The sequence below is a fragment of the Falco cherrug genome, chromosome 7, assembly GCF_023634085.1.
Source record: "Falco cherrug isolate bFalChe1 chromosome 7, bFalChe1.pri, whole genome shotgun sequence".
In the NCBI taxonomy this organism is placed as follows: domain Eukaryota; kingdom Metazoa; phylum Chordata; class Aves; order Falconiformes; family Falconidae; genus Falco; species Falco cherrug.
The window spans coordinates 1,646,767-1,671,158 of record NC_073703.1 but is presented as its reverse complement, the minus strand read 5'-3'; the positions used below and the strand labels follow the sequence as shown (position 1 = coordinate 1,671,158).

The 24,392-nt window shown below is 42.7% G+C and overlaps 1 protein-coding gene across 1 annotated transcript in view; it reads left to right on the top strand.

Moving 5' to 3' along the window:
- The first annotated feature begins 15,978 nt into the window (after positions 1-15,978).
- The window catches only part of LOC114015413 (potassium/sodium hyperpolarization-activated cyclic nucleotide-gated channel 4-like), a 72,201-nt gene continuing 63,787 nt past the window's right edge, over positions 15,979-24,392 (top strand). Inside the window, exon 1 of the mRNA XM_055715835.1 lies at positions 15,979-16,822. Coding sequence (XP_055571810.1) covers positions 16,119-16,822 — 704 coding nt within the window. The 5' untranslated portion in view covers positions 15,979-16,118. The remainder of the gene's footprint in view (positions 16,823-24,392) is intronic.

Here is a 24,392-nt window from a genome sequence, read left to right as displayed (position 1 = left end):
ACCTCTAGCATTTCCAGACTGACCTCTGTCAAGGGCAGAAAGACAACAGCTGTCTCCTACCATGATTCTCATTGACTGCGGCATGTTTCAGTTGAACAGAGGCTACACAGGCTTCGAGGATGCCCGTTTTATTACCTAAGGAAGGCTCTCATATTTTGTTCCTTTACATCAGTTTTCACATCAGCTTACAGAGAATGTAGTCTGTGATGTCCATGTGCAGAAGTGTCCCATGGTGCGTACAGCTCTACAGGAGCAGAGACCAGGTGGCTGTTGATGGAGGCTCTTGAGACCTTAGCTGATTTTGCCTGAGAGATTGTTCATTGTTATTGATCTGAAATGCAAAACAACCTTAAAACAATAGCGTCTTCTACCTTTTCTGACTACAAGCCTTTCTTTTTCTTTTTCTTTTTTTTTTTTTTTTTTAAATTCCACTTGCTGTACTTGTCTTACAAAAATTTTCAGTTGGTAATCATACACTTGCCAGTGTACAGTATCTGCAGCATAGGAATTGAAGGTGAATAAGGCCCTCTGAATAATGCAGTGTACAATCTTTTATATACTGCTTTAGTGTCTCTTTTCTTATACATTGACAGAAAAAAGCGTGAGGCTATCTAGCCATAAAGTTCCAGCCTGGGATTTCTTTTTTGGTCAGAGATGTCTACTTAGAATGTTCATATCAGATGGAGGTTGAAGTGGGTGGTTCCAGTTTCAATGGTCATGGCAGCTGGTATATCAGGTTTAGTGAAAACAAACATGTTTTGGAATGCATTTAGGGAAATGCTTAACAAAAGCTGCTTTGAGCTCAGTGACAACAGCTGGATTCTGGTTTTAAGAGGCAGTGTTGAACACACACAAGTGGAGAGAAATTGCTTGTTCCAATGGCCTGATTATGAGATGAGATGAGGAGTTGGGAAAATCCTGTATTTTAGTTCATGGCTTGCCACTGCTTTGCTGAGAGACCTTGGTGAAATCTTTTAGATCCTCTGTAGTACCTTTCTCATAATCTCGTGTAGTGCTAAAACTTGCTTCAGTGAACAGTCACAAGGGCTAGCAGCTTGATTTGGTACAAGTGTGCCTCACTTCAGAAATTAAGCAATGCAGATGGTTTCCCTCTTTGAATTTTTAGTAGAGAGGAAAATACTGGCAATTGGCATTGTCCCAGCAGCGCACATGGTGGTGTCCCATAAGCGGGTTCATTCCCTGCTGCACAGCGCCAATTCACACACTGAGTCGAGGTATTCTGTAGTTCTTTATTCTAGTTTGTGCAAAGTAGGGAGCTAGGTGGTAACCCACAAATGCCTAGCTCCCTGATTGTCAAAACTTCACACTGTTTATACAGTTTAGCATACAAAGACATCAGCCTTCATTGGTTACAAATTACCCAGCTCCTTCATTACTTAGTACTCCGTTTCCCATTTGTCAAATAATTCTCTTGCTTCTCAAGTTAATTAGTTCTCAAGCTCAGTCTCAACTTCTTTTGGGTCAGGGGGATTTCTTGAGTCGGTGGGCAACAGGTCAGTGGTCGCGATCTCCCCCTGCTGGAATTATCTTTCCCCTAGTTTTGCTGAGCTCATTGCTTGTGATGAGGTTCCTATCAGTTCATCTATGATGTGGAGGTGCTTCCTTTGTGAAGTCCCATTTCGAAACAAAAAGATTTGCTGTTGCTAAAGGAAGCCCTTAGCAGGGCATACAAAGTGCTTGTAACCTGAATTAACCCTTAACAGCTCATTTGCTCCAGCTGTCTCAAAGTCTAACCACCATTAGCACATTCAGTTCCAGTCACCACCTGATACCAATGGGAGTGATATTATGTGTGAATTTCCTGTTCTCACTGGGGGTAAAACACAGATCTAAGAGCACTTCTGTCTAGTTTTCCCCTGTTTCAGGAAATCCTCTCTCTTTGGTCTCTTTATACAGAGGAACTAGAATGAAAGAATAGATTCATAAGGGAAGAACCCCTCAAACTAATTTGGATTTTGGGGGATCTTCAGCTTTTTACCTTTCAACTTTCTCCCTTTGTAAAATGCTACAGAACGGTGGCAAACTACTAGGAAATGACAGCGAGACTGTTGGAGGTTTTTATTTCTGGGTCCAGCCTTGACTTGGTTGTGGTAATCTGGGCAAGATGACCTTTTTTCCTCCTCTTCTGTACATAGAAACTAGACAGAAGGTGCTGAACCTACTGTAAGCATCTTTGGTGCAAAATAGAGTGAACTTACTGACGTGCGGAATTAGACTCTATAACTCGAAAGTTATAAAGTAGGTATGTTTATTGTGCGCAGATGCACGGGGGATCGCTCCTCCACAAGCGTGCATGCCCAAAGTGACGAACCATCTCACATTTATACAATAAAACAAATGAATATTCAATTAACGCCTTTTGTTACCTAAACCCCGCTTCGTATGTTAATTAGCTTATCAGTCCCTTTCCTGGAATGTGGTGGTCTTGCAGGTTTGTAGGTGATTCATGTTCTTGTGACCATCCGATCTTCTTCAGCAAGGAAAGGTGATTCATGTCCTTGTGACCATCCAATCTTCTCCAGCAAGGAGACTTAGCACTCCCTCCCTCTAGATAGCATTGGAATGTCTCTCATCTTTTTCTCATTCTCTTTTAAATAACCCCTTTGTTAGAGGAAGAAGGGCAGGCGTCTCCCCATCTCCCCTTTGTTAGAGGAAGAGGATTGTCTCCTCAGAGCTGTGTGCCTATGTGACCAGACACGGCACCCATGACTAGTCACCATACCCACATTCCTGAGTAGACATATACAATCACAGTCGGTGTCCATTGTCCCCATTTCACACTATTTCTCCATAGCATTACTTCAGCAGCTCCATAATTTTCATTCTGTGTATACTGAAAAACTACTAAAGGGAACTTAATAGATGAATGCTTAGTTATTATTCAGTCTTCAGAATGGCTCTATCCAGTTCTTTAAAGTGCCAGTTTATTAGTCATTTTACTTGGCTACAAGGCATTAGTAAAACATGAAAGGCTAAAACTGACTTCATTGCACTTGGAAATCCATGCAGTATAGTTACACAGACTGGGAAATACTATTTTGCATTAATTTTCTACAGGAAAATTAATGTTATACACCAGCAAAGTTTACCATTTGTAGGGTTGAATTTGGATTCACCATTAGGCCACACTTCCACGCTCTCAGCGAGAAGCAAACAGACAACCTCTGAGAATTCATCATGAGTCTTTCTTTGAAGCAGGTCCATATTGAAACTGGAATTGTGATGGTCCAGCCTGGTAGAAGCTCTCAATACTCAGCCCATTAAAAAAAAATCTGTATGTACTCCCATTTCACATGGGCACAAGCATCTGACAAGTGTGTGTGAACCCTCAGTGCATAATGACCCAAAGGGCATATGACATTGTAATTTTCCATGTAGGCATGCATATTAGGAGTTCCATCAAGAGCATGACAGAAGCCAAGGAATAGGAAGGGAAGGTACTATCTCAGCTTCAGGGGTATGTAACTAACAATTCCTCTGCAGGCTGATTTTAATCAAAATGCCAGAACTGGCACTGAAAAGTATCAGAAATGTAAGCAAAATGCAGAGCTCAATAAGGAAAATAGTATGATTTCAACAAGAAGAGTGTGGAAAGATCTTGGCTGACTTGCAAAGCTACGTAGTGGGATAAGCAAGCATTCTATTGTATGCTGGATTGAACAAACAGTAAACAGTTCAGTATGCTCAAACTTTGAGTAATTGACCATGACCACATGATATATACCTTCTACATAAGCTAGGATTTAGACACTTGAATGTTCACACCCCTGTTCTTCCTTCCGTTCTGCTCTGGAGAGATATTTTCCACTTCAAGTAATGGAGCAGTATGTGTATATGAGGGCTCGTTGATGTTTACCAATGTTGGCAGGGACAGAAAGGGAATGTTGTGAGTCAGGTGCATTGTCAGGTGGATGTTGTGGCAGTAGTATTTGCAGCTCTTAGGAAGAAAGATCAATCCATTTCTGTTTTGTAATACTGGTTTCATAAAGGACACATGCAGCATTTGGCTGCAATTCTATTAAAAGTGCAGCACAACAAAATCCTGTGCTTGGCTAGCTATTTTTCCCAGCTTAGAAGGAAATCTTTAATAGTCAAAGAGATCACTATAACCAAAACCAGAATCTTGAACTTCTGAGGACCGGAAACCTCCTATGGACATGAAACTGGAGAAATATGATCTAATTCAGTTTACTTGGGAAGTGTCAAAGTGGCTTCTGTAAAGGGGAGTCCTAATAGTTTACAAACCTCTTGGGCATCTTTGAAGAGTCATCAGTAAATGGGGTAAAAGGGCGATCTGATTTATACCGTTCATTTGAATTTTCAAGAGGCTTTGGCAAATCCAGTTTTTGAGGGTACTAAGAAGCCACAGAGAATAAGGGAAGGTCCTGGCATGGGTAAGTAGTTGGGTAAACAAAAGAAGCAGATCATAAAAGTAAAAGATCAAGCTTCACAATAGTGCCAAACAGAGTTCTTTAGGAATTTGTTCTGGGATGTAGGCAGTTCAGTGTATTCATAAATGACCCAGAAAAGGGTGTGAGCATTCTAGTCACCATTACTGGTCATTTGCTTTTCTAGTTTTCCAGATCTTAATGTAGAAGAGAACTTTATTAACATGTCATACCGGAGGCTACAGTAAATGATCTAGGACTAAGCCAAATTAATTGCAGATTCTAGTCTGGTATGTGGTACTGCACTAAAGCAGATCTTTTATATATTAAAAAAATTGAATCTTGTTTTTATAATTTCCTATGACAGAGAATCTACAAAAAACTTCATCATGTTAATCTAGAGGTTGGTTGCCCTCAACATTAAAAATCATTAACTTAATTCTGGCCTAAAGATGTATAGCTTCCAGGCAGCACCTCTTTGCAACTATTGTCTGCTGGTGTGAGGATTCCTCTGTGTTCAAGTCTCCACCTCTCCATGTAGGTACTTAGAGATTATTATCAAATAATTACTTCCTTTTGCTTAACCAAAAAAGATTAGGCTCCCAAGATCTTTTCTATTAAAGTATGTCTTCCAGTTCTTTTCCACTGAGCTGGATTGTCAGCTTGGGTTTGGTGCCAACATCTTCTCCCACAAGCAGCAAAGGCAGTCCTGGCCTGGGTACAGTTTATCCACAGTTTGAGTCTTCTGCACTGGGGAGGCCTCCCCAGAAAAACAGAAGGGCAGAATCACCAAAGCAGCTGTGATACCACCCTCCTGTAGAGCTGGGAGTAAGTGCATGATTGAGGGCTACATGTTCTAGCCCGGGGTCCTCCTACAGCCAGCAGGACCTCCAGGGTCCTCAATGCGGCCCCCGGTATTTACAGAAGCCCCCTGCCCCGCCCCCCCCCCCCCCCCCCCCCCCCCCCCCCGGCAGGGGTTGGGGGGGAAACCAAGCAGCCGCAGATGACTGCCTGCCACTTCATCCTGCCACTTCATCCACGTGCCGGCCCCCTGGTTAAAAAGTTTGAGGACCCCTGCTCTAGCCAGTTTAATAGATCTACCTCTTGTGAAAAGCCAAAGTAAGTTAGTGAAGTCTTCAGATTACTTGAAGTCATAGGAAGATGTTTTAACAAATTCTGTGTCGGCCCTAGGATTGATGGGAAGATAAGTAATTTTCAATCTCACATTCTTTAGGTCTCACAGCAAGACTCAGTCTTCTCAATCTATTCCACTTCAGTCCTCTCCCTGCTAGAAAAAGTTAAGCATTCTTGAGTACTGGAAAGTGTGGGTGGCAAACACCTGATCTGAACTTTTTCCCCTGCTGAGAAGTTTTAATTTAAGAAAGCAACAACATTGTGAGCTTCCCCCCCCCCATTACTAAATGAACTGGATATTTTCATCATCACACATTTCTAAATAAATCCTGTCACCTAATTCTGTTAAGTGAAACCTGCAAATCCAAGCAACTAAAAGTCCGTTGCTCCACTGAAACAGGGATTTGTGAAGGGTTTTGCAGAATGGTGAAAAACAAAGAATTAAAAAGCACAGAAGTAGCTAATAATGTATACAATTTTTCTTTGCACAGACTTTGAACAGCAGCCTGTCAAGCACCCACTATGACACGAAGTTGCTCAGAAGGGGGGAAAGTGGTATTTGTTGTTGTTTAACCTTAAGTGCTTCCTCTGGGGTAGAGTGTGCACTGAGATGTCACCAACTTCAGAGTGCTGTATAGTCAGACATCCCTCTATGAGAGTAGGAGAAGAAAATGATTGCAGTCTCCAGGTCTGCTTTACTAAGCTACTTTATATATATATCTGTATGTATAGAGGGGTTTTTACACCAGTAAGAACAGAAGCAGCAAGCAGAAACAAATGTTTTTTGCTATAACTTTCTGCTAGACACCATAGGAACATGTATTACCTGGGAAGCTAAATGCACAGATGTTCTGTGTCACCTCAGGAAAGTTTTTTATCCCAGACCCAGCAAAGGAGACAGGTGCTCAAAGGTGGTGTGTATTGCAGTGTGTAACTCCTGGAGCCCAACCAAGCCCGGAGGGGAACACTGAACCTTTCCAACTTGTGCCCTGGTAGCTCTCCAGGGACTACAGGCCAGCCTCTGTGCTGAGCAGGAAGTAACACAGCCATGAGGGAAATGCTGACAAAATCAAGCAGCCACAAATTGCTTCTCCCCATCATCTCACCACAGTCCAGCCATGTGTGGGGTACAGCTTCACATCATCTAGAACCCTGTCATAGAGATTTAAGCTCTTTAAGAACAAAACAAAACAAAAACCACAGAACAGTTCTCACTGCTCCTAAATTGTAGCTGATGAAGCAGATGCCCCTTTCTTGTTCCCTCGTGTCCCACAGGATGCATCTTTGTGAAGTTGCTCCACTGAACAGTAGATCTAAGATACCATCAGTCAGTAGGACAGCACAGGAGGGAATATGATTCTGTCAGCTAATGGTTTAGGGGAAAATGAGGAAAGGCAGATCGTCTTCGGGTCCTGCTCGCAGGAATGTTCCTACAAATCACATAGGAAATGGTATTGTCTAAAAAGAAGACAGTCCAGGAAGCAGCATCTAGAGCTCCTGTGTGTTGTCCTGCCCTTGTATTAAACAGCACAGAGCAGTAACATTAGATGCAGTGTGCAGTTTTTGTTTTCACCAAAAAAAGCTTCAGTATTCACAGAAGAGCCAGGTGAGCAGGATCCCTCCCCCTTGCAGAAGCACACACAAACACAAGACTGCCATCCACTGAGACATTTATACAATGATGAACTGATACTATCAAGGCACTGGCCTCAAGAGTCTGTAGAGTTTTAGTTAAACTCTTACACAAAGGTCAGTGGAGTGTGGAAAACAAATGAAAGCACAGGTTGTGAAAATTAATCAATGGGGAGTCCCTGGGTGGACTTGTAGAACTGCTGCAGCCTGAAGCAGGGCTGGTCACTCTTGCCTGTGCAGAGCCGCACACAGCCTTGCAGCTCAGTTCCAGGAGCATCTGAACATTTGACATTGTTTAATCAGGGCCAGATTGTATGGCTCTGTGGAAGATAAAATCTTAGTCCTTAAGACTGTTTGCATGAGAACTGGGGACATGCCTCCATGATAGGTATTAATTAGCACACCGGCATCCAGTCTGAATAGATGTGGCTGGCAAGGAGCACACAGGGAAGGAGATGCACAGATAAGAAAGCCTGAATGAACCTTCAGCCTCCACCCTTCTGAGTTTACTGAGTATTTAATCTTTGTCAAGTGCACAGCACTTGCACTTCCCTTTTATTAGGAAGTCCAAACCTCATGTTATTATTAACCACTCGGGTAATAAATTGGTTCCTAAAATACCATTTAAAAAAGAAGAAGCGCATTTTCTCTTTTTCTCTTCTACTCATACAACCTTGTTGTTTCCAAAACCAGCGGTTTTGCTTTAACTTTCAAAATAAGAAAATTCACTTTTTAGTAAAGATGAGGTTTTCCAAATGTCAGCTTAGTTACTTGAGAACAAGAATGACCATAAAGAAGCTTATAATGGAAGTTCATATCCTTCTTAATGGTAGCATTGCGGCACAACTTTCATCATACAGAAAGGTGAATGCAGTACAATTATCTCCCTGTCTTCTTTCCATGTTCTTACTTTCCTCTCTTCTGCTTTGGATCCACCCTTCTCTGTCTTTTTTCCCCTGCTCTAGCTCCTCTCAACTAAGCCTTTTCTAAAACTAAACAAGCAGAAAGGAAACACCACTGAACTAGCATTTGAAGACCATGAAGTTGTTTACTCTGCTGCTGTATACTGTTCTCAGGCTTGAATTGGACCTCAGCTGCTTTTTTGATCCAGAATTGAAGTAAAAGCTTGATCAGCAAAAACACAATTATGCATGTGTAGACAAAGGCAGGTGCAAACTCAAGGAAATAATCTCCAGATTTAGGATAACCACAAGATCTTTCTGGTGTTGAGTAGGTTGTATGCAGTGCTACTGAAGGGCTGGTTTCCAAAAGCAAAGCCCAGACAGAGGAGGCCTTTATTTTAATCTTTATTTATTTGCAGCCTTATCAGCTGAAGCCTATTCCCTCTTCTCTACTTATCTACTTGCTCACTGAGGCACTCAGCATTGCTGACAGTTGCAGACGCTGCTGCTGAGCAACAGACATGGCAGTGGCACAAATCACTCTTTTCTCTTACAAAGTAATGGGAATGTCTTGGACTGGCGCAGCCTGGTTGCTTATTTGTAGAGGATGTGCTTATGCCAGAAAGGAATGAAATGCAGGCAGAAAAACTGTATCTCCCTTGCCTTTGGCCTTGTTTTTATTGGCAGTGAAATTCTGTTCCATTAAGTTACTGAGTAGGAAAGAATAACTAACTGAAAAATCAGTCTGTGAGGGGAGCAGCACAACCAGGGGTATCTGCAAGGGGTAATGATAACTAGGACCTTCTGCTTCAAGCTCTTCTACTACTATATTGTTTAGACATGCTGGCTAAGCTCTTTTTGCAATTTTGCAATCTTCAGGAGTTCAGAAATGATGAATAAGCATGGAAATGTCTGAGTTTGTTCTCCAAAATCATTAAATGGCTTCTAGCTGCTTACCTGAGGAAATGAAACTTACACAGTCATGCTTTCTATCCCTCAGTCTGTCAGTTCCCTGCTACTAATATTTCAACCCGTTTGATGGTTAAAACCAAATTTGACATGTATTTTGTCTCCAAGATAGTATCTTCCTACATATTTGTGAAAGTAGAAAGTAGGCAGCTGGAGTAAAGAGAGAATTCTTCTTGAGTCATAGAGTCATAAAATTAAAGGATAATTTAGCTCGGAATGGATCTCTGAGGGTCTTCTGCTCAAAGCCATTGCAGCCTACAGCACCAGCATCAATAAATTACTAGGCATTAGAGAATCCATGACAGTACAATTATGAATTATGGAGAAAAAGTTTGTGTTGAATACTGCACATTAGACATGTGACACTCCAGTAACAAGGCATAAATCTGTGGGACATTTCTTCCGTAGCCATTTTGCTCACAGAGCATCTTGTTTCTATTCGGCCTCTTATTTCAAATTTTTAAATCTTCTGCCTGTCTTCAGCAGTTTGTGGCAGAGAGGCATTGTTAAAATACATCTATTAGGATTATGAATTCTTAAATCAGAGCTGTATAAATGTCTGACAGGTGGTACGGCTGCAAAATTTTGGTTTGCAGCTGCATCACCACATGATGCTGAGTTCGTTTGATTCGCTTACTGAGGAATAACAAGGGTTAAAGTCAGCCAAGACTGAATTCAGCTCAGTAAGAGGGACTTCCCAAAGTTGGGGGCTGCCTTTACCGTTGTTAGGGACAATAGCATATTTCCCATCAAGTCCAGCACTGCATGGTAATCAAAAATAGTACAATTCATGTAGACAAGATACATCTCAGGGACAGACTCGTTGAAGAGGGGTCCATTATTCTTTGTGAAGCTACAGCTCATTAAATGCTAGTGAAAGGCACTATTTTGAGAAAGAGTCATTTGATAGTCACTGAACTGATCCAGTTTGAGCAAACCTCCCTATGCTATCTCAATCCTCTCCTGAATAATTCCAGATGAGGGTAGAAAAATAAGCTAGTGCTTGGTTTTTAAATAGAAGTTTGATGGAATGTACATTTGGAAGGCAAATTTTATTGAATTCCAAGGTACAAGCTTTTAATATGAGCATTCCAATATGAATATTGGAAAATTCATTGATAGATTTTATACTATAATGTAGAAATACAGGTACTTTGTAAACTAAAAAGTAATTGTGACTAAATCATATAGTTGCTTTGATCTCTGCAGCTTCTTAGAGTCCATGTAATTTCGCTTCTTCATAGCTTCATACCTGGTTACCTGTCTCTATTTTTCTATTTCTATTAAGTTTTCTATTCTCCAAGGGGAATGATAAAGGTCAAGGGGCAAGATGCTTGTGCTAATCAATCTGTTTCTAGCTATGATTTTTAGCTACTTGCTCCACTGAGGATTACCAGTTTTTCAAAACATCTGAACATCCTGAAAATCTCAGAGGTTTATTTCTTGCATAGTCTGACTTCCTTCCATAGATACCAACATGGCTGATTCTTTGAATAACATTTCCTTTTTTGCAGTCCAGTGATAAAGCTGTTTGTTAGTTATAAGCACATTCTCAGCAACCCCCCTATATTCTAGACAAGTGCTCATATTTTGATCTTGGTTATAAGGGTGGAGAGAGTGGCATTGCTCCAGACTTTTTTACCACTGGAAGCTGGAATGAATATAGCTTTCCAAGTACTTTCTGATACAAGCTTTTCTGTCTTGTTGTGTATCTCATCTCCTGCTGCTGCCTCTCTTGCCAGGCTGCACAGTCCATTGTTGTTAGAGATCTGTTTAATATCTCTCTGCTCCCACAAATCGATTTTGAACCACTCTTTCTCCCAAAACAATTCTTGCACAGCAAAAGTGAACTTCTTCCTTCCATCCTGATGTCTAGTTCTGTGGGACACTCCTCTCTCCCCCCTGCCCTCTGGGCTGACTCCCAAGAGTTCCAGCACCCTGGCACCGATCTCACTTCCCATTGCTCAGCTCTGCCCTTTATCCTGGCCAGGTGCTCAGGTACCCTCTTTTTGTGCCTTAAATAGGTTTCAATTTATGTTCCAGCAGTTCAGTCCCCCACTTTACAAGCTCTGTAAGGAATGTGATAGAGCAGTAAGAAAGCACTGGCTGAATTTCAATGAGTACAAGTGTGACAGCACACTTGGGTAGTTAATAGGGGCAAGGGGGAGATTAGGATTTGTGTATTTATGGTGATTATTTCTTTATTATCTTCTGCATATGAGGCAGAGTGAGCAGTCTTTAACAAGGGCAGTGAGTGCAGACTTTAACGCTAAAACTTGGAGGTAGAATTTCCCTGTTCTGTAGTGTTGAATATTTCATGAATTTTAAATGCCAATTATGAGTTACTTGCTGCCTGCTAGGAACAATAGGCAGCTTTGAAAGGACTTGCTCCCATTCTTCAAATCTATACCACATGTTTGTTGACTCTTTTTTTTTTTTTATCTGAGAATCCAAGGGCTCAAGGATGATGGCTGAAACTTTCACCCAAGTGAAGGTGGTCCTAACGGGCCAGTGTGCAGAGAGCTTGCACCACTGCTTTCTGTACCCTGAGCTACAGGATATCAGGTTTTATGGTTCTCAGTTGATTCTCTAGTCCTCAGCTCATTTAGAATGTGATTTTTCACATTTGCATTTCCGCACTGGGGTTTTATTAAAATAGCACCACATATATATGTGTGTACACACACACACACACACACACATATGTATGTGTATATGTGAGCTGGCAAAATCCCTTAGGAAACAAATGAATCTTGGGTTGCTTCACCAGCATTCTCTCTACTAAATCCACTCCCTTTGTATCTATGCCAAGCTTTGGAACAGTGTCTGACCAATATTGTTAAAAACAAGATAATTTCCCTCAAAAACAGTTCTCCCTTTTCCTGGGAGGTGCGTTCTCTATACCCTTTTTGAATGTACTGTGTACCAACGAAAGGCAAGTCTTAGTCCTACAACAGTCCTAGCTTTTCTGAAATGTTATAAAAATGTGCCTATAAAAGTCCTTTTGCTGACATAGAAAGCACTGCCATAATGCTGACAATAAATAATGTCCATGATAGTAGTTTCATACCATTAGACAAGGATAATTCCCAGCCTCCTGCAGTTAGTTCTTGGAAGGCTCTCAAATAAAATGTCATTACTTTGGAGTTCTCTGGACACAAAATTGTCATTACACTTTAAGGACTTTAAAACTTTCTCTGAGTTTGGTACCTGTAACTCCTGGAGCCAAGTTTTTAGAAGTGTTTAGGAACCCACGCTTGGAGACGGAGCTACACAAGTATGCACCTTCTGGTTTGTAGCACTTTAGGCTATCTTCTGGGCAAGGCCTAGATTTGATACAGCCCTTAGGTTCTTATTTCAGGTTAAACTTCCCCCACCCTCCACCCCCCCCAAAATGGGACTATAGTATTTGCTAAAACAATGTGCTCAAAAAATTGCTTCCAAGCAGGTGTGATACTGTCACCGAAATCCGGGAATAAAACTCCTTAACACCAATGTAGTAATAAGAAGCAGTCATTATTTATTGTGGTGCCAGATGCACAGGGGATCGTTCCACCTAAGGTGCATGCTGAACTGTTTTGTGGGTCCCATTTTATGTTACATAGCTATACATATTCATTACATTTCTCAGAAATATTTGCATATGTATGAGCCTTCCCTCGATCTTCCTTAAATGTCCTTTTATGCCTGGGCAGTTATCTCTGCTCCTCTTCATCCCGTTGTTTGCCCCATTATTCCACCTGAGTTCTGGCACATAACCCTTACTTAGCACTCCAAACTCCAATCACAAACTCCAGAACCAGCTCGGCCTGCTTTTTCTACTGTAGACCCTCTCTGTTTCCAGAGATTGACTCCCTTGTTTAGAAGTCCTTTCAGTCATCAGTTTTGACGACTTGAGATGGTGGTGAGTACTTGAGTATTAACGACTTGAGAGGGTGGGTCAGCCTGACCTAAACTTTGTGCACATTCTTGCTTAACTAAGTAGAATTTGGTAACTGGGGAGTTTAGGCAACTATACTGAAGTGAAGCTTAATGCTTTGTGGATAGATCAGCAAACATGGTCTGTATCAGAGGAATCATATGCGTCATATATAGATTGAACTCTGGTAGGTGGGAAGTGCTAGCTGGAATTCTGGGCATGGGGATATCTACATGCTTCTGTAATTGTGCAGTAGTGTGCCAGTCAGCCTGACTCAGTCTTTACACCTGATAATTTCTTTCCTAGCTACAGAAGTGATAAAGGAGCATTCTGCTGCTTGGATGCTCTGGTGTGTTCTTTCCCCACTTAAGAACTGTAAGAGAATCTTGTTTGTGTCACCAAATAAGGCAGCACTCTGAGAACAATCCCAGGAAGGCCAGGAAATAAAGAGCGTGGGTATTTTCCGAGAGGCAGCTAAAATACCTATAGCTGAGAGGACAAACAGCTTGATTCCTTGAGCATATCCTTTACTGCTCTGTCATGTCCTTTACTGCTCTGTCATCCTCTGGGAACATTAGGGACTGTGTTTAAGAAGCTGCATCAGTTTCAGATGTTATGCACCCTATTAATCAAAACACATCCTTTTGGAAGGCAGTTGATTGCAGCTTAGGCAGAGAAGTGCTTACACCTCAGTATCCCTAGTGCCTGGAGGAGGGAAGAGGAGGAGGAAAAAGACCTTTAATGCTATCACTGGCTGAGTTCACATTATCTAATCTACAGGAGCATTTCAAAATTGAGATTTATTTCCCCAGAAACATTTGTTCTACCAGAAATTGTGATGAAAATAATAATATTAAATAATATTTGCACTGGGTAGCTTCACTTTGGAGTATTTCAAAAGAGTCACAGCCAGTCTAGGTTGTGAGGAGCAGGTGAACGTTTCAGAGAAAGGATTCAAGAGAGCAAGAAAGCAGGGGAAGAAAGATGGGGAAGCATGTGCTTCGTGTATGGTGAAGTCACTGCTGATGGCTGCATTTCTTTGAAGTAAGAGCTTAGGTAACATCCTGCTGCTTTAAATGGCAGGGTGACAAGTGACTCCTGGAAGGGGAAAGGTGAATATTTGCTTATGAAAGCAGAAGCACAGAGATGGGGTGAGGATTTCCTCACTGCTTGCAGTGGGCATTCATTGCCTGTGTTTAGCCTCCCTGCCTGTCTGTGCAGTTCATGTGGTTTCCTTTTCCTAGGAGGTATGAATTTAAATGTATAAAACAACAAACACTTTAGAAGCCTCAGCTATTGTATCTGTGCAAAAAGATATGCAGAGTCTCTCATATAGCTAAACAGAGTCTGTGTTCAAGCCCACTGGTTTCAAAGGCTTTGCACTAGGAAATGATTTGAACAAGTTTATCAATGGTAAGAGCTTCTTAAACATAACAGAATAAACAGGCATTCCCGAAGATGTGCAGGGCAGGACTGATTGCAACCTCTTTTACTCCTTTTCTGCGAAAAAACTCTCAAAGAACAAAAGGTAGGGAAATGTCTAATTTTAGCTTTTTTTCCCACTGCTTGGGCCTCTATTACATGACATGCCTTGTAGCCAGCAGTGAGAGGAAGGATTCCCACCTGCAGCTGTTATCTCCCCAGGACCAACCTTCTGGGAGACATGTGAGTCGAGGGTGAGCCGCAGAAAGTGCTGACTCAGCTGGGATAGTGGGTTTCCCCAGGCCGTAGGGAGAGCCCACACGTGGCTGCTGCCCCAGCCCAGCCCCCCACCCCAGTGCAGCAGGGAGCTGTCTGAGATGCGTCTTGGGTTTTTTTTTTTAATGACTTCTACAGACCCAACCCCTCTGGGAGAAACTAACGTTTTGCATGTCTAACGGGGGAGTAAGGCAGCAAAGGAGAAAGCAAGCTTCCAAACCTCTGGTAGTTTGCAGACAGGTACAAAACACAACGTGTTTCCCAGCAGGCAAACTTCTGCTAGAAGACCGGCACTCCCCAAGTCCCTGCTTTGCATGCCAGTGAGATTTTCAAGGTGAACAGCTGTTTTTCCTTTAGATTTGGATCTGCTCCTTCCCACAAAACCCTCTTGTGTCCTCACAAGCAAACCTGCAACACGGCAGCCACAACTCCAGAAGGAGAAGGGATCGTCAGCATCTAAGAGAAAACGAATCTTGTTGCTCCTTTATTTTTTAAAAAAAATGTTTACGATGATGCTATTTTGAAATTCACTGCCACCCGGTAATTTTTGCCGTTAAACGAAGGATGACATTAAACCTGGCACTAAAGCTGAGCCGCGGGTGACTTTTGCTCAGCGGCAGGAGTTCTGCAGTGCCAGGGCGACGCGGTCCGTGCAGCCTGGCGGCGGTGGCGGCGGCAGCAGCAGCTGCGGCGTTGCGGCGCCCGTTCAGCCACTCACACCCTTAGCAGCCAGACGTTGCCCTTTTAAGAAGCCTGGGTGCCGGCTCAGGTAGGCAGAGCCTGTGTGCAGTAGTCGCTCCTATGGCAACCCAATAGAATGGGATGGCTTCATGAATATTCCCAGGAGCAGGGGCTGCTTGAGGAGTAAGTGATGACAGTGATGTAAGCAAGCAGTGGCTGCTGCAGGTTGCAGTTCATTGTGCTATTGGCCGGCAGGTTGAGGAGTTTGAGGTACCCGGGCTTGAGCTTCGCTTTCCGGATAATGTCTGCCCGCCAGGAGACACAGCACATTTGCATCTCGAAGCCAACATGGCAAGGCGGCTGCTGCAGCTGCCGCCCTCCCTTGCCTTCCAGCCAGAAGTGTGTGGCTCTCCTCTAGACTTCTTGCCCAGTGCTGTGGATCTGAGCAGACAGGGATTGCAGTAACACTCACCAAGGGGAGACAAGCAGCAAGTAGCCAAATCGAGACAACAGAGGAAGCCGGGCGGGGGGGGGGGGGGGCGCTTTTTTGCCTTCCCTTTTTTTTTTTCCCCCTTTCCTTCTGGATGCAGAGCCTGTGTTTTGATGCAGAGCCTGTGGATGCCACAGTCTGGTAAGGAGATGACACACCAGTCTTTGGTCCCTTCTGCCCCTTGAGCTGGGGGCAGGGGCCTGGGGGCAGTGTCAGTTCCCCTCCTTGGGCAGAGCCGGGGGGTCTTTCCCTCTAACTGAGCAGCAGCAGCAGCAGCATCGGTCATGGACAAGCTGCCCCCCTCCATGCGCAAGAGGCTCTACAGTCTGCCCCAGCAGATAGGACCCAAGGCATCAATCATGGACGAGGAGGAAGACAGCGACAAGGACACCCGGAGGAAAAGCATCAGGCTGAAGCCACTGCCTTCGCCCTCTGCTGGGAGCACCCGGGCACTTGGGGGAGACCCCGGCAGAGGGGGGGACCCCGGCCTCCTGGAGACAGAGGCAGGCAGCAAGGGTGCCAAGACCAGCACCAACGGGGACTGCCGCCGCTTCAAAGGGAGCCTGTCCTCGCTGACCAGCAGGCACCTCCACGACGCGGCCGAGGAGAAGAGGCTGATCGGCGGCGAAGGGGAGCCAGCCTCCCCCAGTGAGGACAAGAGCCCCCCTGGCAGTGGGGAGCTGGAGCAGGGACTGCCAGCGCCTCCACCACCAGCGTCCCCACCAGAGCCCCAGCAGCAACCCCCCCGGGCTTGCTCCTCTACCTCCATCAAAGTGGAAGGAGGTGGAGGGTGCGACCAGATCACCCCAGATGAGGAGCAGAGGCTGGGCCAAGCTGGTTTCATGCAGAGGCAATTCGGGGCCATGCTCCAGCCGGGCGTCAACAAATTCTCCTTGAGGATGTTTGGCAGCCAGAAGGCCGTGGAGAGGGAGCAGGAAAGGGTTAAGTCTGCCGGGTTCTGGATCATCCATCCCTACAGCGACTTCAGGTACAACCGACCGCCCCCCCCCCCCCCCCCCCCCCCCCCTTCCTAGCCCACTCAAAACTAGCTGGCTGGCCCCTTCCCCTACCACATCCAGCTCAGACCTTTCTGCATGCACGCACCCAGACATAACTTTCCTTCGCAATTTCCTAGTCAGAGAAGCTGGAGGACACATCCAAGATCTGTTCCAGGCAAACAATCTGCAGGTTTCATTTATATTTAAGCTTAATTTTAGTGTCCCCACACTACTACTAATTTTAAATTGTGTTTTTAAACCAATAAATATCTTTTGCTTTGGCTTTCTATAAGGGAAAGCCTCTTCATAAGTTCAGTGTAAATGGGGAAAAAAGTTCCCACCTGATGCACAACTGTAGACTAAAAGCATGGTGTCTGCTGCTTAACTAGTCCTGCATCTCCAGTTTAGAATGTACGGTCTGTCTGATTGATGTTTTCAGTTCCCATTTTGGTACCTCCAAGTCCTCTCCCTTCTGCTTCCCCAAGAGTTAGGGAAGGATGTTGCTACTGTTGCTGTTCTGTAGGGCTTCTTGCTGCAGCATGCTTGTCAGGAATTGGTATGTGGCAGGGGATAGAGGCATTCATTAAGAAGGAACTTAACACCTTCAGAGTCTTACAGAGAAAGATTTTCTCTTTTGCATCTGTAGACCCATATTTGCAAAAGTAATTTGGATAGGAAAGAGTTAACATTGCCTTTATGAAAGTAATGGCTTGCTTTCACTCAGGCAGCAACATTTCCATGAAGGATAATAAGAAAATTAACTTGTAAACCCTAGAGCCAATTTTTGTATAGTTCTGTATAGCAGAGGGTTTGTTTTGGGGTATTTCTGAGTAAAGTATTGTCTACTGCACAGGTGAATTGTCCTCTGCAATATGTATGTAATGTACTGCAATCAATAATTAATTACTTAGTGCAATCAATGGCTAAGGTTTATTGCTTCAACTTTAATTACAACTGGCTTACGTCTCACATTTAAAAGCACACAGTTAAAAGAACATTATTCAAACACACATCTATCAAACTACATGTATACTACAAAATTCATTTATTGAATTCTTGGGCTCTGCAAGAAACCTTGCATTATTCCCTAAAATACAGTTAGCAAGATAATTGCAGGAAGGGGTTCCAGGATGGATTTGGGTGCTCAAAGACAAATGACAGAAACCTCTTGACACTGCCTTTTAGGATTTAGCAAGGAGCCCACATGCTTAGAAGGTTCAGCACTACTGGCACTGAACAGATGCCTTGATATTTGCTTGGATTAACAAATGTTATTAGAAGGCTATGTGAATTGGAAGACTGCACTGTCGTTTAAATTGAGTGCATTCAAGTGTCCCAAGTGCACAGCTGACCGAGCATATGAGGGTTTCATAGTAGCTACATCATGATATATAGTCCTTGCAAGTACAATCTTATTCAAACCCAAATTGGAAAGAGTATAAAATTGCCTCCCAATTGTGACTGATCAAGTAGTACCCCACAAACAGTGAAATGAAAGCTTTAGAAAGAACAAAACCAATTTCATATTCTTGGTTATAGATCTTTGTATTATGTGCCACGAGTCTGGAATTACAAAAACTAACTAATGTGCTTTCTTGGGTTATTTTAGCAAGGTGTTCTCTGTGTGTCACGCCCTCAAGGGATTTTGGATTTATTAGTCTCGGGATTGTATTTGGATTTACGTGAAAGCAGTGTTCAGTTCACATATCTTTTGTGTATCTGTATAGTGGATTTATTGCCTTCATCTTTGTGACTGTTTTCAGCACGGAATCAGACTGGCAAACTTCAGTAAAAGAATTGTAGTGGTAGCTGAGGTAACCACCTTGCCAAGATGAGATGGTCCTAAGAGTTTGGGTTTTTTTAAGATTCCTAGTGAACCAATGCTTATTCCTTAAAACAGCACATAAATTTATGAGGTAAGTTTTTATTTCTGAGGTGCTTGGCATTAGGGCCACTCCTAGCCTTCCTTACACAAAGGAATGAAATATGCAGGCAAACTTAGATTCTCCCAAACCAGCTGGTCACACTGAGTATGCTAACACTTAGATGTTTGTATGCATGCAGATATATATGAATGCATGTATGACTTGTTAGTATTAATAATAATAGTCCTCCCCTGACGTAGCTTTGCATTTGTGCAGAGAAAGCACAGTAAGCTGGATATCTGTACCCTGGTGCAGTCTACTCTCTGCCTGGGGTCAGATTCCAGGTAGGCTGATACCTTGCCACTTGGTGTTTCTTCTGTATTGATGCTAGAAGCCTAGCACACGAATACCTGTTTTCTCCCTACTTTTACATACCAACATCAGATGGGGCAGTGGTACTGGTTGAATGGAGAGGCATCTGAAGACACCAGGAGGAGTTGGATGCACTATGTATGGTCAATATGTATATTTTCTGGGGAACTTTGTTCACCCCTGTTTCTAGTTCACATGCAACATATTTGTTAGAATATGAATGCAGCTTAGAGAAAATGTGTGGGCTTCCATGAAAAGTGACCTATGAACAATGGCTGCCTTAAAGGAGAAGAGTGGGAGTTTCCCAGATTCTGTTGGGGTTTTGTATTCCCTCATTCTCTGAATGCTGCTATAGCATCTGTCTTGGAAACAACTCACGTGAATATGAACAACAGTTTTTGACCTCTGAAATGCAGCAGATTGCACCAAAGAGGAGATATTACCAAAATGTTTGCAAGAGGTATATCCTTGACCCAAAGGGCTCTTATTTTCTGCTTTGCAAATTGTGCAGTGCATAATATAACAAGGAGTGTGATTGCTCCTTGTTATAGATGGGTGCAGATTCTGGGGTGTTAGGATCTTGTAAGAGGCATGAGTCTTCATTATCTTGCACTTCGCTGTCACCAAAGCTGTGCAGCAGCATTTTGTGTACAAGTTTCAAGTTAATAAATATTTAGATCCAGATCTTATTTTGTGTATTTTTTGAGAAACCAATTTCACCTCTTGAGAATGAGGTGCGTCTTCAGGCATTTTGGTAGAGCTCAAGACCTCATGACTCCTGTCTCAGTGCAGCTTGAGATGGGAAGTTTTGAATGGAACACTCCAGCCCTATTTACTGGGGCTTGATTCTGCTGTGAAATGACATTGGTGAATTCCTCTGACTTCATGTAGTTGCATCTCCTTTGCACTGTGTGAGAGGAGTTCCTGTTTTAGAATAGAACTGAGGCTTTCATCATAGTCTCATTGAATTATCATTTTAGCATCTAATATGGCTAATTCCAGTGGCAAATCTATGACCCTCCAAGAGTAAAGCAAATTAATATAGATTGTCTGTGTTGACCTCTGTTTTTAGTCCATTGTCAGGGGAAAAGACACCAAATGACCTTTATGAAAACCAAACTCTGTGCCCCTGAGTACTCATGACTAATGCAGTGGACTAGTTCTTGAAGCACTTAAAGGGTGTCTTAGCAATTTCTAATGAAAGTAAGAGTACTAGCTCCTGTTCCGAGGTGCAGGTGTGTGTTAGCAGCTTGAGTTTATTTGCATCTGTGGTTGATCACACACCGGTGCAGAGCCAAACTGTATTTCCTAGATCAAGATTTATCTGTGAGTTTGAAAGCTTTTTCACTGTGTAGATAGAATTGTAATTTATTGCTTAGAGGAAGCATTGATCCAGTACAATTGATTTAATAAAAAAATTGCAGACAAACAATGATCTATCTAGTTTGTAGCTGACTGAAGCATATTGGTTGTAGCTGTTACCCAGAATTGCTTGGAAAAAAGTGTAGCATGCTGCTTTTAGAAAGGCCTGAGAACAGATACACTGTCTGAAGGACCAAAATAGTCCAAGCAGTGGATGTAAATAATAGAACTGCACGTTATTCACTGCCCGGTAATCTATTAACTTCTTCACAGAAAAGAGAAGCTGCTGCCTTTTTGAAAACAATGGAAAATATTCCACTCTGTAACAGCCCCAACTTCAGATTTTAGAATTTTTCTTTTAACTGTTCTCCCTTTTAATACTTCTCTGCAAACAGATCCTTTCTTTCATTTCCTTCTTCTGCCAGAGCCCCCTGTCAGCTTGGGAACCTGGGGAGATTTCTGTGGTACCAAAAGCAATAGATGCTCAGGTGTGATACATAAAGTAGGGGAATTCCTGGAGAACAAAATAATTTGCTTCCCTTCATGCAGCTCCAGACCTCTAAGCAGTGCCATTCAGGCTGCCTTCTTGTGGGGAATTAGTGGGGTTTCCTAATTATAGTACTAAATGCTGAACCCAATAGCACTGGTGGGATTGAGCAAAAATGGGAAGGATGTGTGTTTACCTTTTCTGCTTTCCTGAGTAGAAGTGATTTCTAGAGTGCCTCATGGAGTGCTAGTCTGTCTGTGCTGTCTGTTCTCATTCGTAAAATGTTTTGTTAGAAGGGTAAACAATTTGTGAAGCATACGGCACTGCTCACTGACTTTGGCAGTTCACTTAGGTGGGTGTTGCTCTCCCTGCTTTCAGACAATTACGCCCTTTTCTTTACCTGCTGCCCAGAATGCTGCTTCTTGTGCCGGCTTCACTTCATGCCTATCCACATTCAGATGCTGTCCACAATGGCAAACTCTCATCATGTGACTTGTCCACTGCTCATAGCAAAGTAAAAGGAAAGCTACCCACTGTGTGGGCCATATGTACAGCAAATTGAAATTCTGGTTCAGTGAAACCTCTGCTTAGAGGGAGAGGTCTGGGAGACAGTTGCATTAGTAGCAGAACCTGCGCCTGTCATAGAAGACTAATACAATGTGCAAATCGGGCGCAGGTTTATTGGTAGGCAGCTCATAGACTTGGCTATTTTCGTTTCTTGTTTATGCTGATGACAGTTGCCTCAAAATCATGTGGGAGCACTGCTAGCTGAGGAAGGGGAGATGCTTTCCTGAAGTCAGATCTTGCTGTCTTTACTATAGACAACTTTCCTGCCAATTCCCAGGGCAGTTTTGTTGGAGCAGAACGAGGGGATCCAAACAGGAATAATGTGAGGAATAATCCAAATTCTGTGAACAGCATGTTGGTGGCTTCAGTGGACAGTGAATCAGGCTGCAGGAGAAGAAACATGATTTTGTGACCATAAACTAAGGGGACCAAACTAGTGCAGCCATATTTCCCATGTCCATAGGCAAGCCATTACATGCTTCATGCCCTAGTTCACATGTCATGAGGCAGAGGATGAAAAAAACACACTAGACAATCAGTGCAGGGATACAGTTTTTTGTATGAGACGTTCAGTTGCTATAAAAGGCAGCGTTTGAAAGCAGGAAAGCCTCAGTAAATGAAACACCTCAGTGTATCACCATAGTATGTTTTAAGACTATAATCACATAATATTACGGTATTTTCATGTATATTCATGTGTAGGAAATGAGATGAAAGAGTATAAAAAATGCTAAAGCAAATATTGAGATTTAAGAAAGCGCTATGGTTAAGATTTTCTGCATAAACGTCATTGAGGCCCATTGCACAAATCTCTGCCAATAGATGCATACATTATCTCTTCCACAGAAGCCCATGCCTCATTCCATACACACAGGGATGGCTCCTTTGTGAAAAACTATTTAACGTTTTCTCTATCTCCTTGTTAAGGTAGTATACCATATTTATTACATCTTATTCAGATCCTATTCTGAAAAAAACAGATTAATTTCTTTATAGCGTTTTCTTTATTTTGACACTTATAAAATATGCAACTATAATGGCAGTAAATGTTCATTTTGCCTCCTGACACCTTGGCTAGGAAACTGGTACCGTCATCCCCAGTTTATAGCAAGGTGGCAGAGACTCATAGAGACTAAGGTCAAAAACGTTCATTAACTTGGTGTAGTCAATTTAAGGACCTGTTTTGCAGAGTATGAAGCATTACACACCACACCTTATGTTCAGAGCTCTGCCTTTGTGGGTGCTTAGTGAGGAATCAGACATTGCTGTGACCCAGAAGACAAGGGCACAGAGATAATGACTACCTGTTTTAAGAGTAATGGGTGCTTTAAGAGGATTGGGACATTCTGATTCGGACCGTGTCTTGGACTAGCTTGGTGAGCAGCCAGACTGAGAAATGGGCATGCCGATCCCACCCACCCTCTGATGTTTGTTAGTTTATCTGTCGTTATAGCAAGAAAAAAAAAAATCATAGCAATAAACAATGACATAGTGTTCTCTTTAATCATCACCTAAGAATATTATTCTAATTACAGTTTTGGACTGAGCGATTTGCTTAACACCTCTGCAGGAACTTTTTGGCAGAGACAGAATCTCCAGGGCACTGCTCATCTGCCTTAGCCATCACATCTCATTCTGCAGTTCCTTATCTCTCTTTATTGCAAACCTTCCAGATTGTGCAAGAAATGAGCTTCTATAGAAAATCTCTTTCCAGCCCACATCTGCCTCAAGCCCTTCCTCTCATGTTGAATGAAGCATGAATTCTATGGGAAGAACTGTTTTGAATCATGTAAGGACTGTAATATAATACATATGTACAGCTAACCTCCTTTCTGCTATTTCGTAACCTGAGCTTTTGAATTTTTTATAATACAGTGTTTTTGTATAGTTGTTAAGGTTTTAAAAGCCAAATCAGTCCCTATCCTATTGTAATATCTCTGGATTCATTAGCAAGTATGAATCTTTTGACGGATATGCTGCACTGCCCTTTGCTTTGAATTAAGCAATGGCCATAGCAGGTAGTTACAGCAAAGGAACGATGATGCACCAGATTCTTGGGTTACTCTCCAGGCTTCAAAGGGAAATATACTCTGCTTATTACAAATTCTGTGCTTGTTTTCTCCCCAGTACCTAAGCATGATACCTTCTGCCCATCTCCCTGCAACCTGTTGTTCTCCCTATCCCTCACTTCAAGTTTGTGTTTCTTACCCCACCAGTTCCATCACTATTTTCTAGGCTTCTCATGGCAGGTTTCTTGTCCAGCCAGTCCCAGGTCCCAATACCCAGTTTATCATCTGATCACTGTCTTCCACTTTGTCTTAGTTTCCAGTAATGCCTCTTCCACCTGCTGCTCCCCACAATGTTCCCATTGCAGTATGTTGCACGTGGCACTTAGTCCAGTTCCCTCCCTTGCCAGGCTCCATCCTTCAGGTTTTTTCTGTGTGGGTCTCCCCAGATTAGTTTTCTCTCGTTCTGTATATTCTGAGTTGCTATCATCCCTCTGACTCTTCAATCTCAGTTTTCTCACTCTTTGCTTTCCTTCCTGATTTAAGAATAGATCATTTTGCCTAGTAATTTAAAACCCTTCCACATTATCTCTATTTCCATCCTTGGACACTACCAGCCCAGCAATGTTTAGACAAACTCTACATGTTTGGGTTTGGGTTGTTTTTTTTTTTTCCCAACTTGAAATATCTCAGTCCTTAGAGCTAAGCATTTAAAAATGATGAATTTGTATAGTAGCACAATCCCCACTCCATTATTGTGAAACAGATTTTAAGGGAAAAATGTTTTTTCTAAAGGTTTTTATTGGTAGACACACAAAGAATCACTGTAGGACTGTTCAGTACTATTATAAGCAGGTAAATTTAAGTTTTCAAGGTGTTATTCTGGTTAGGTAACTCTGCT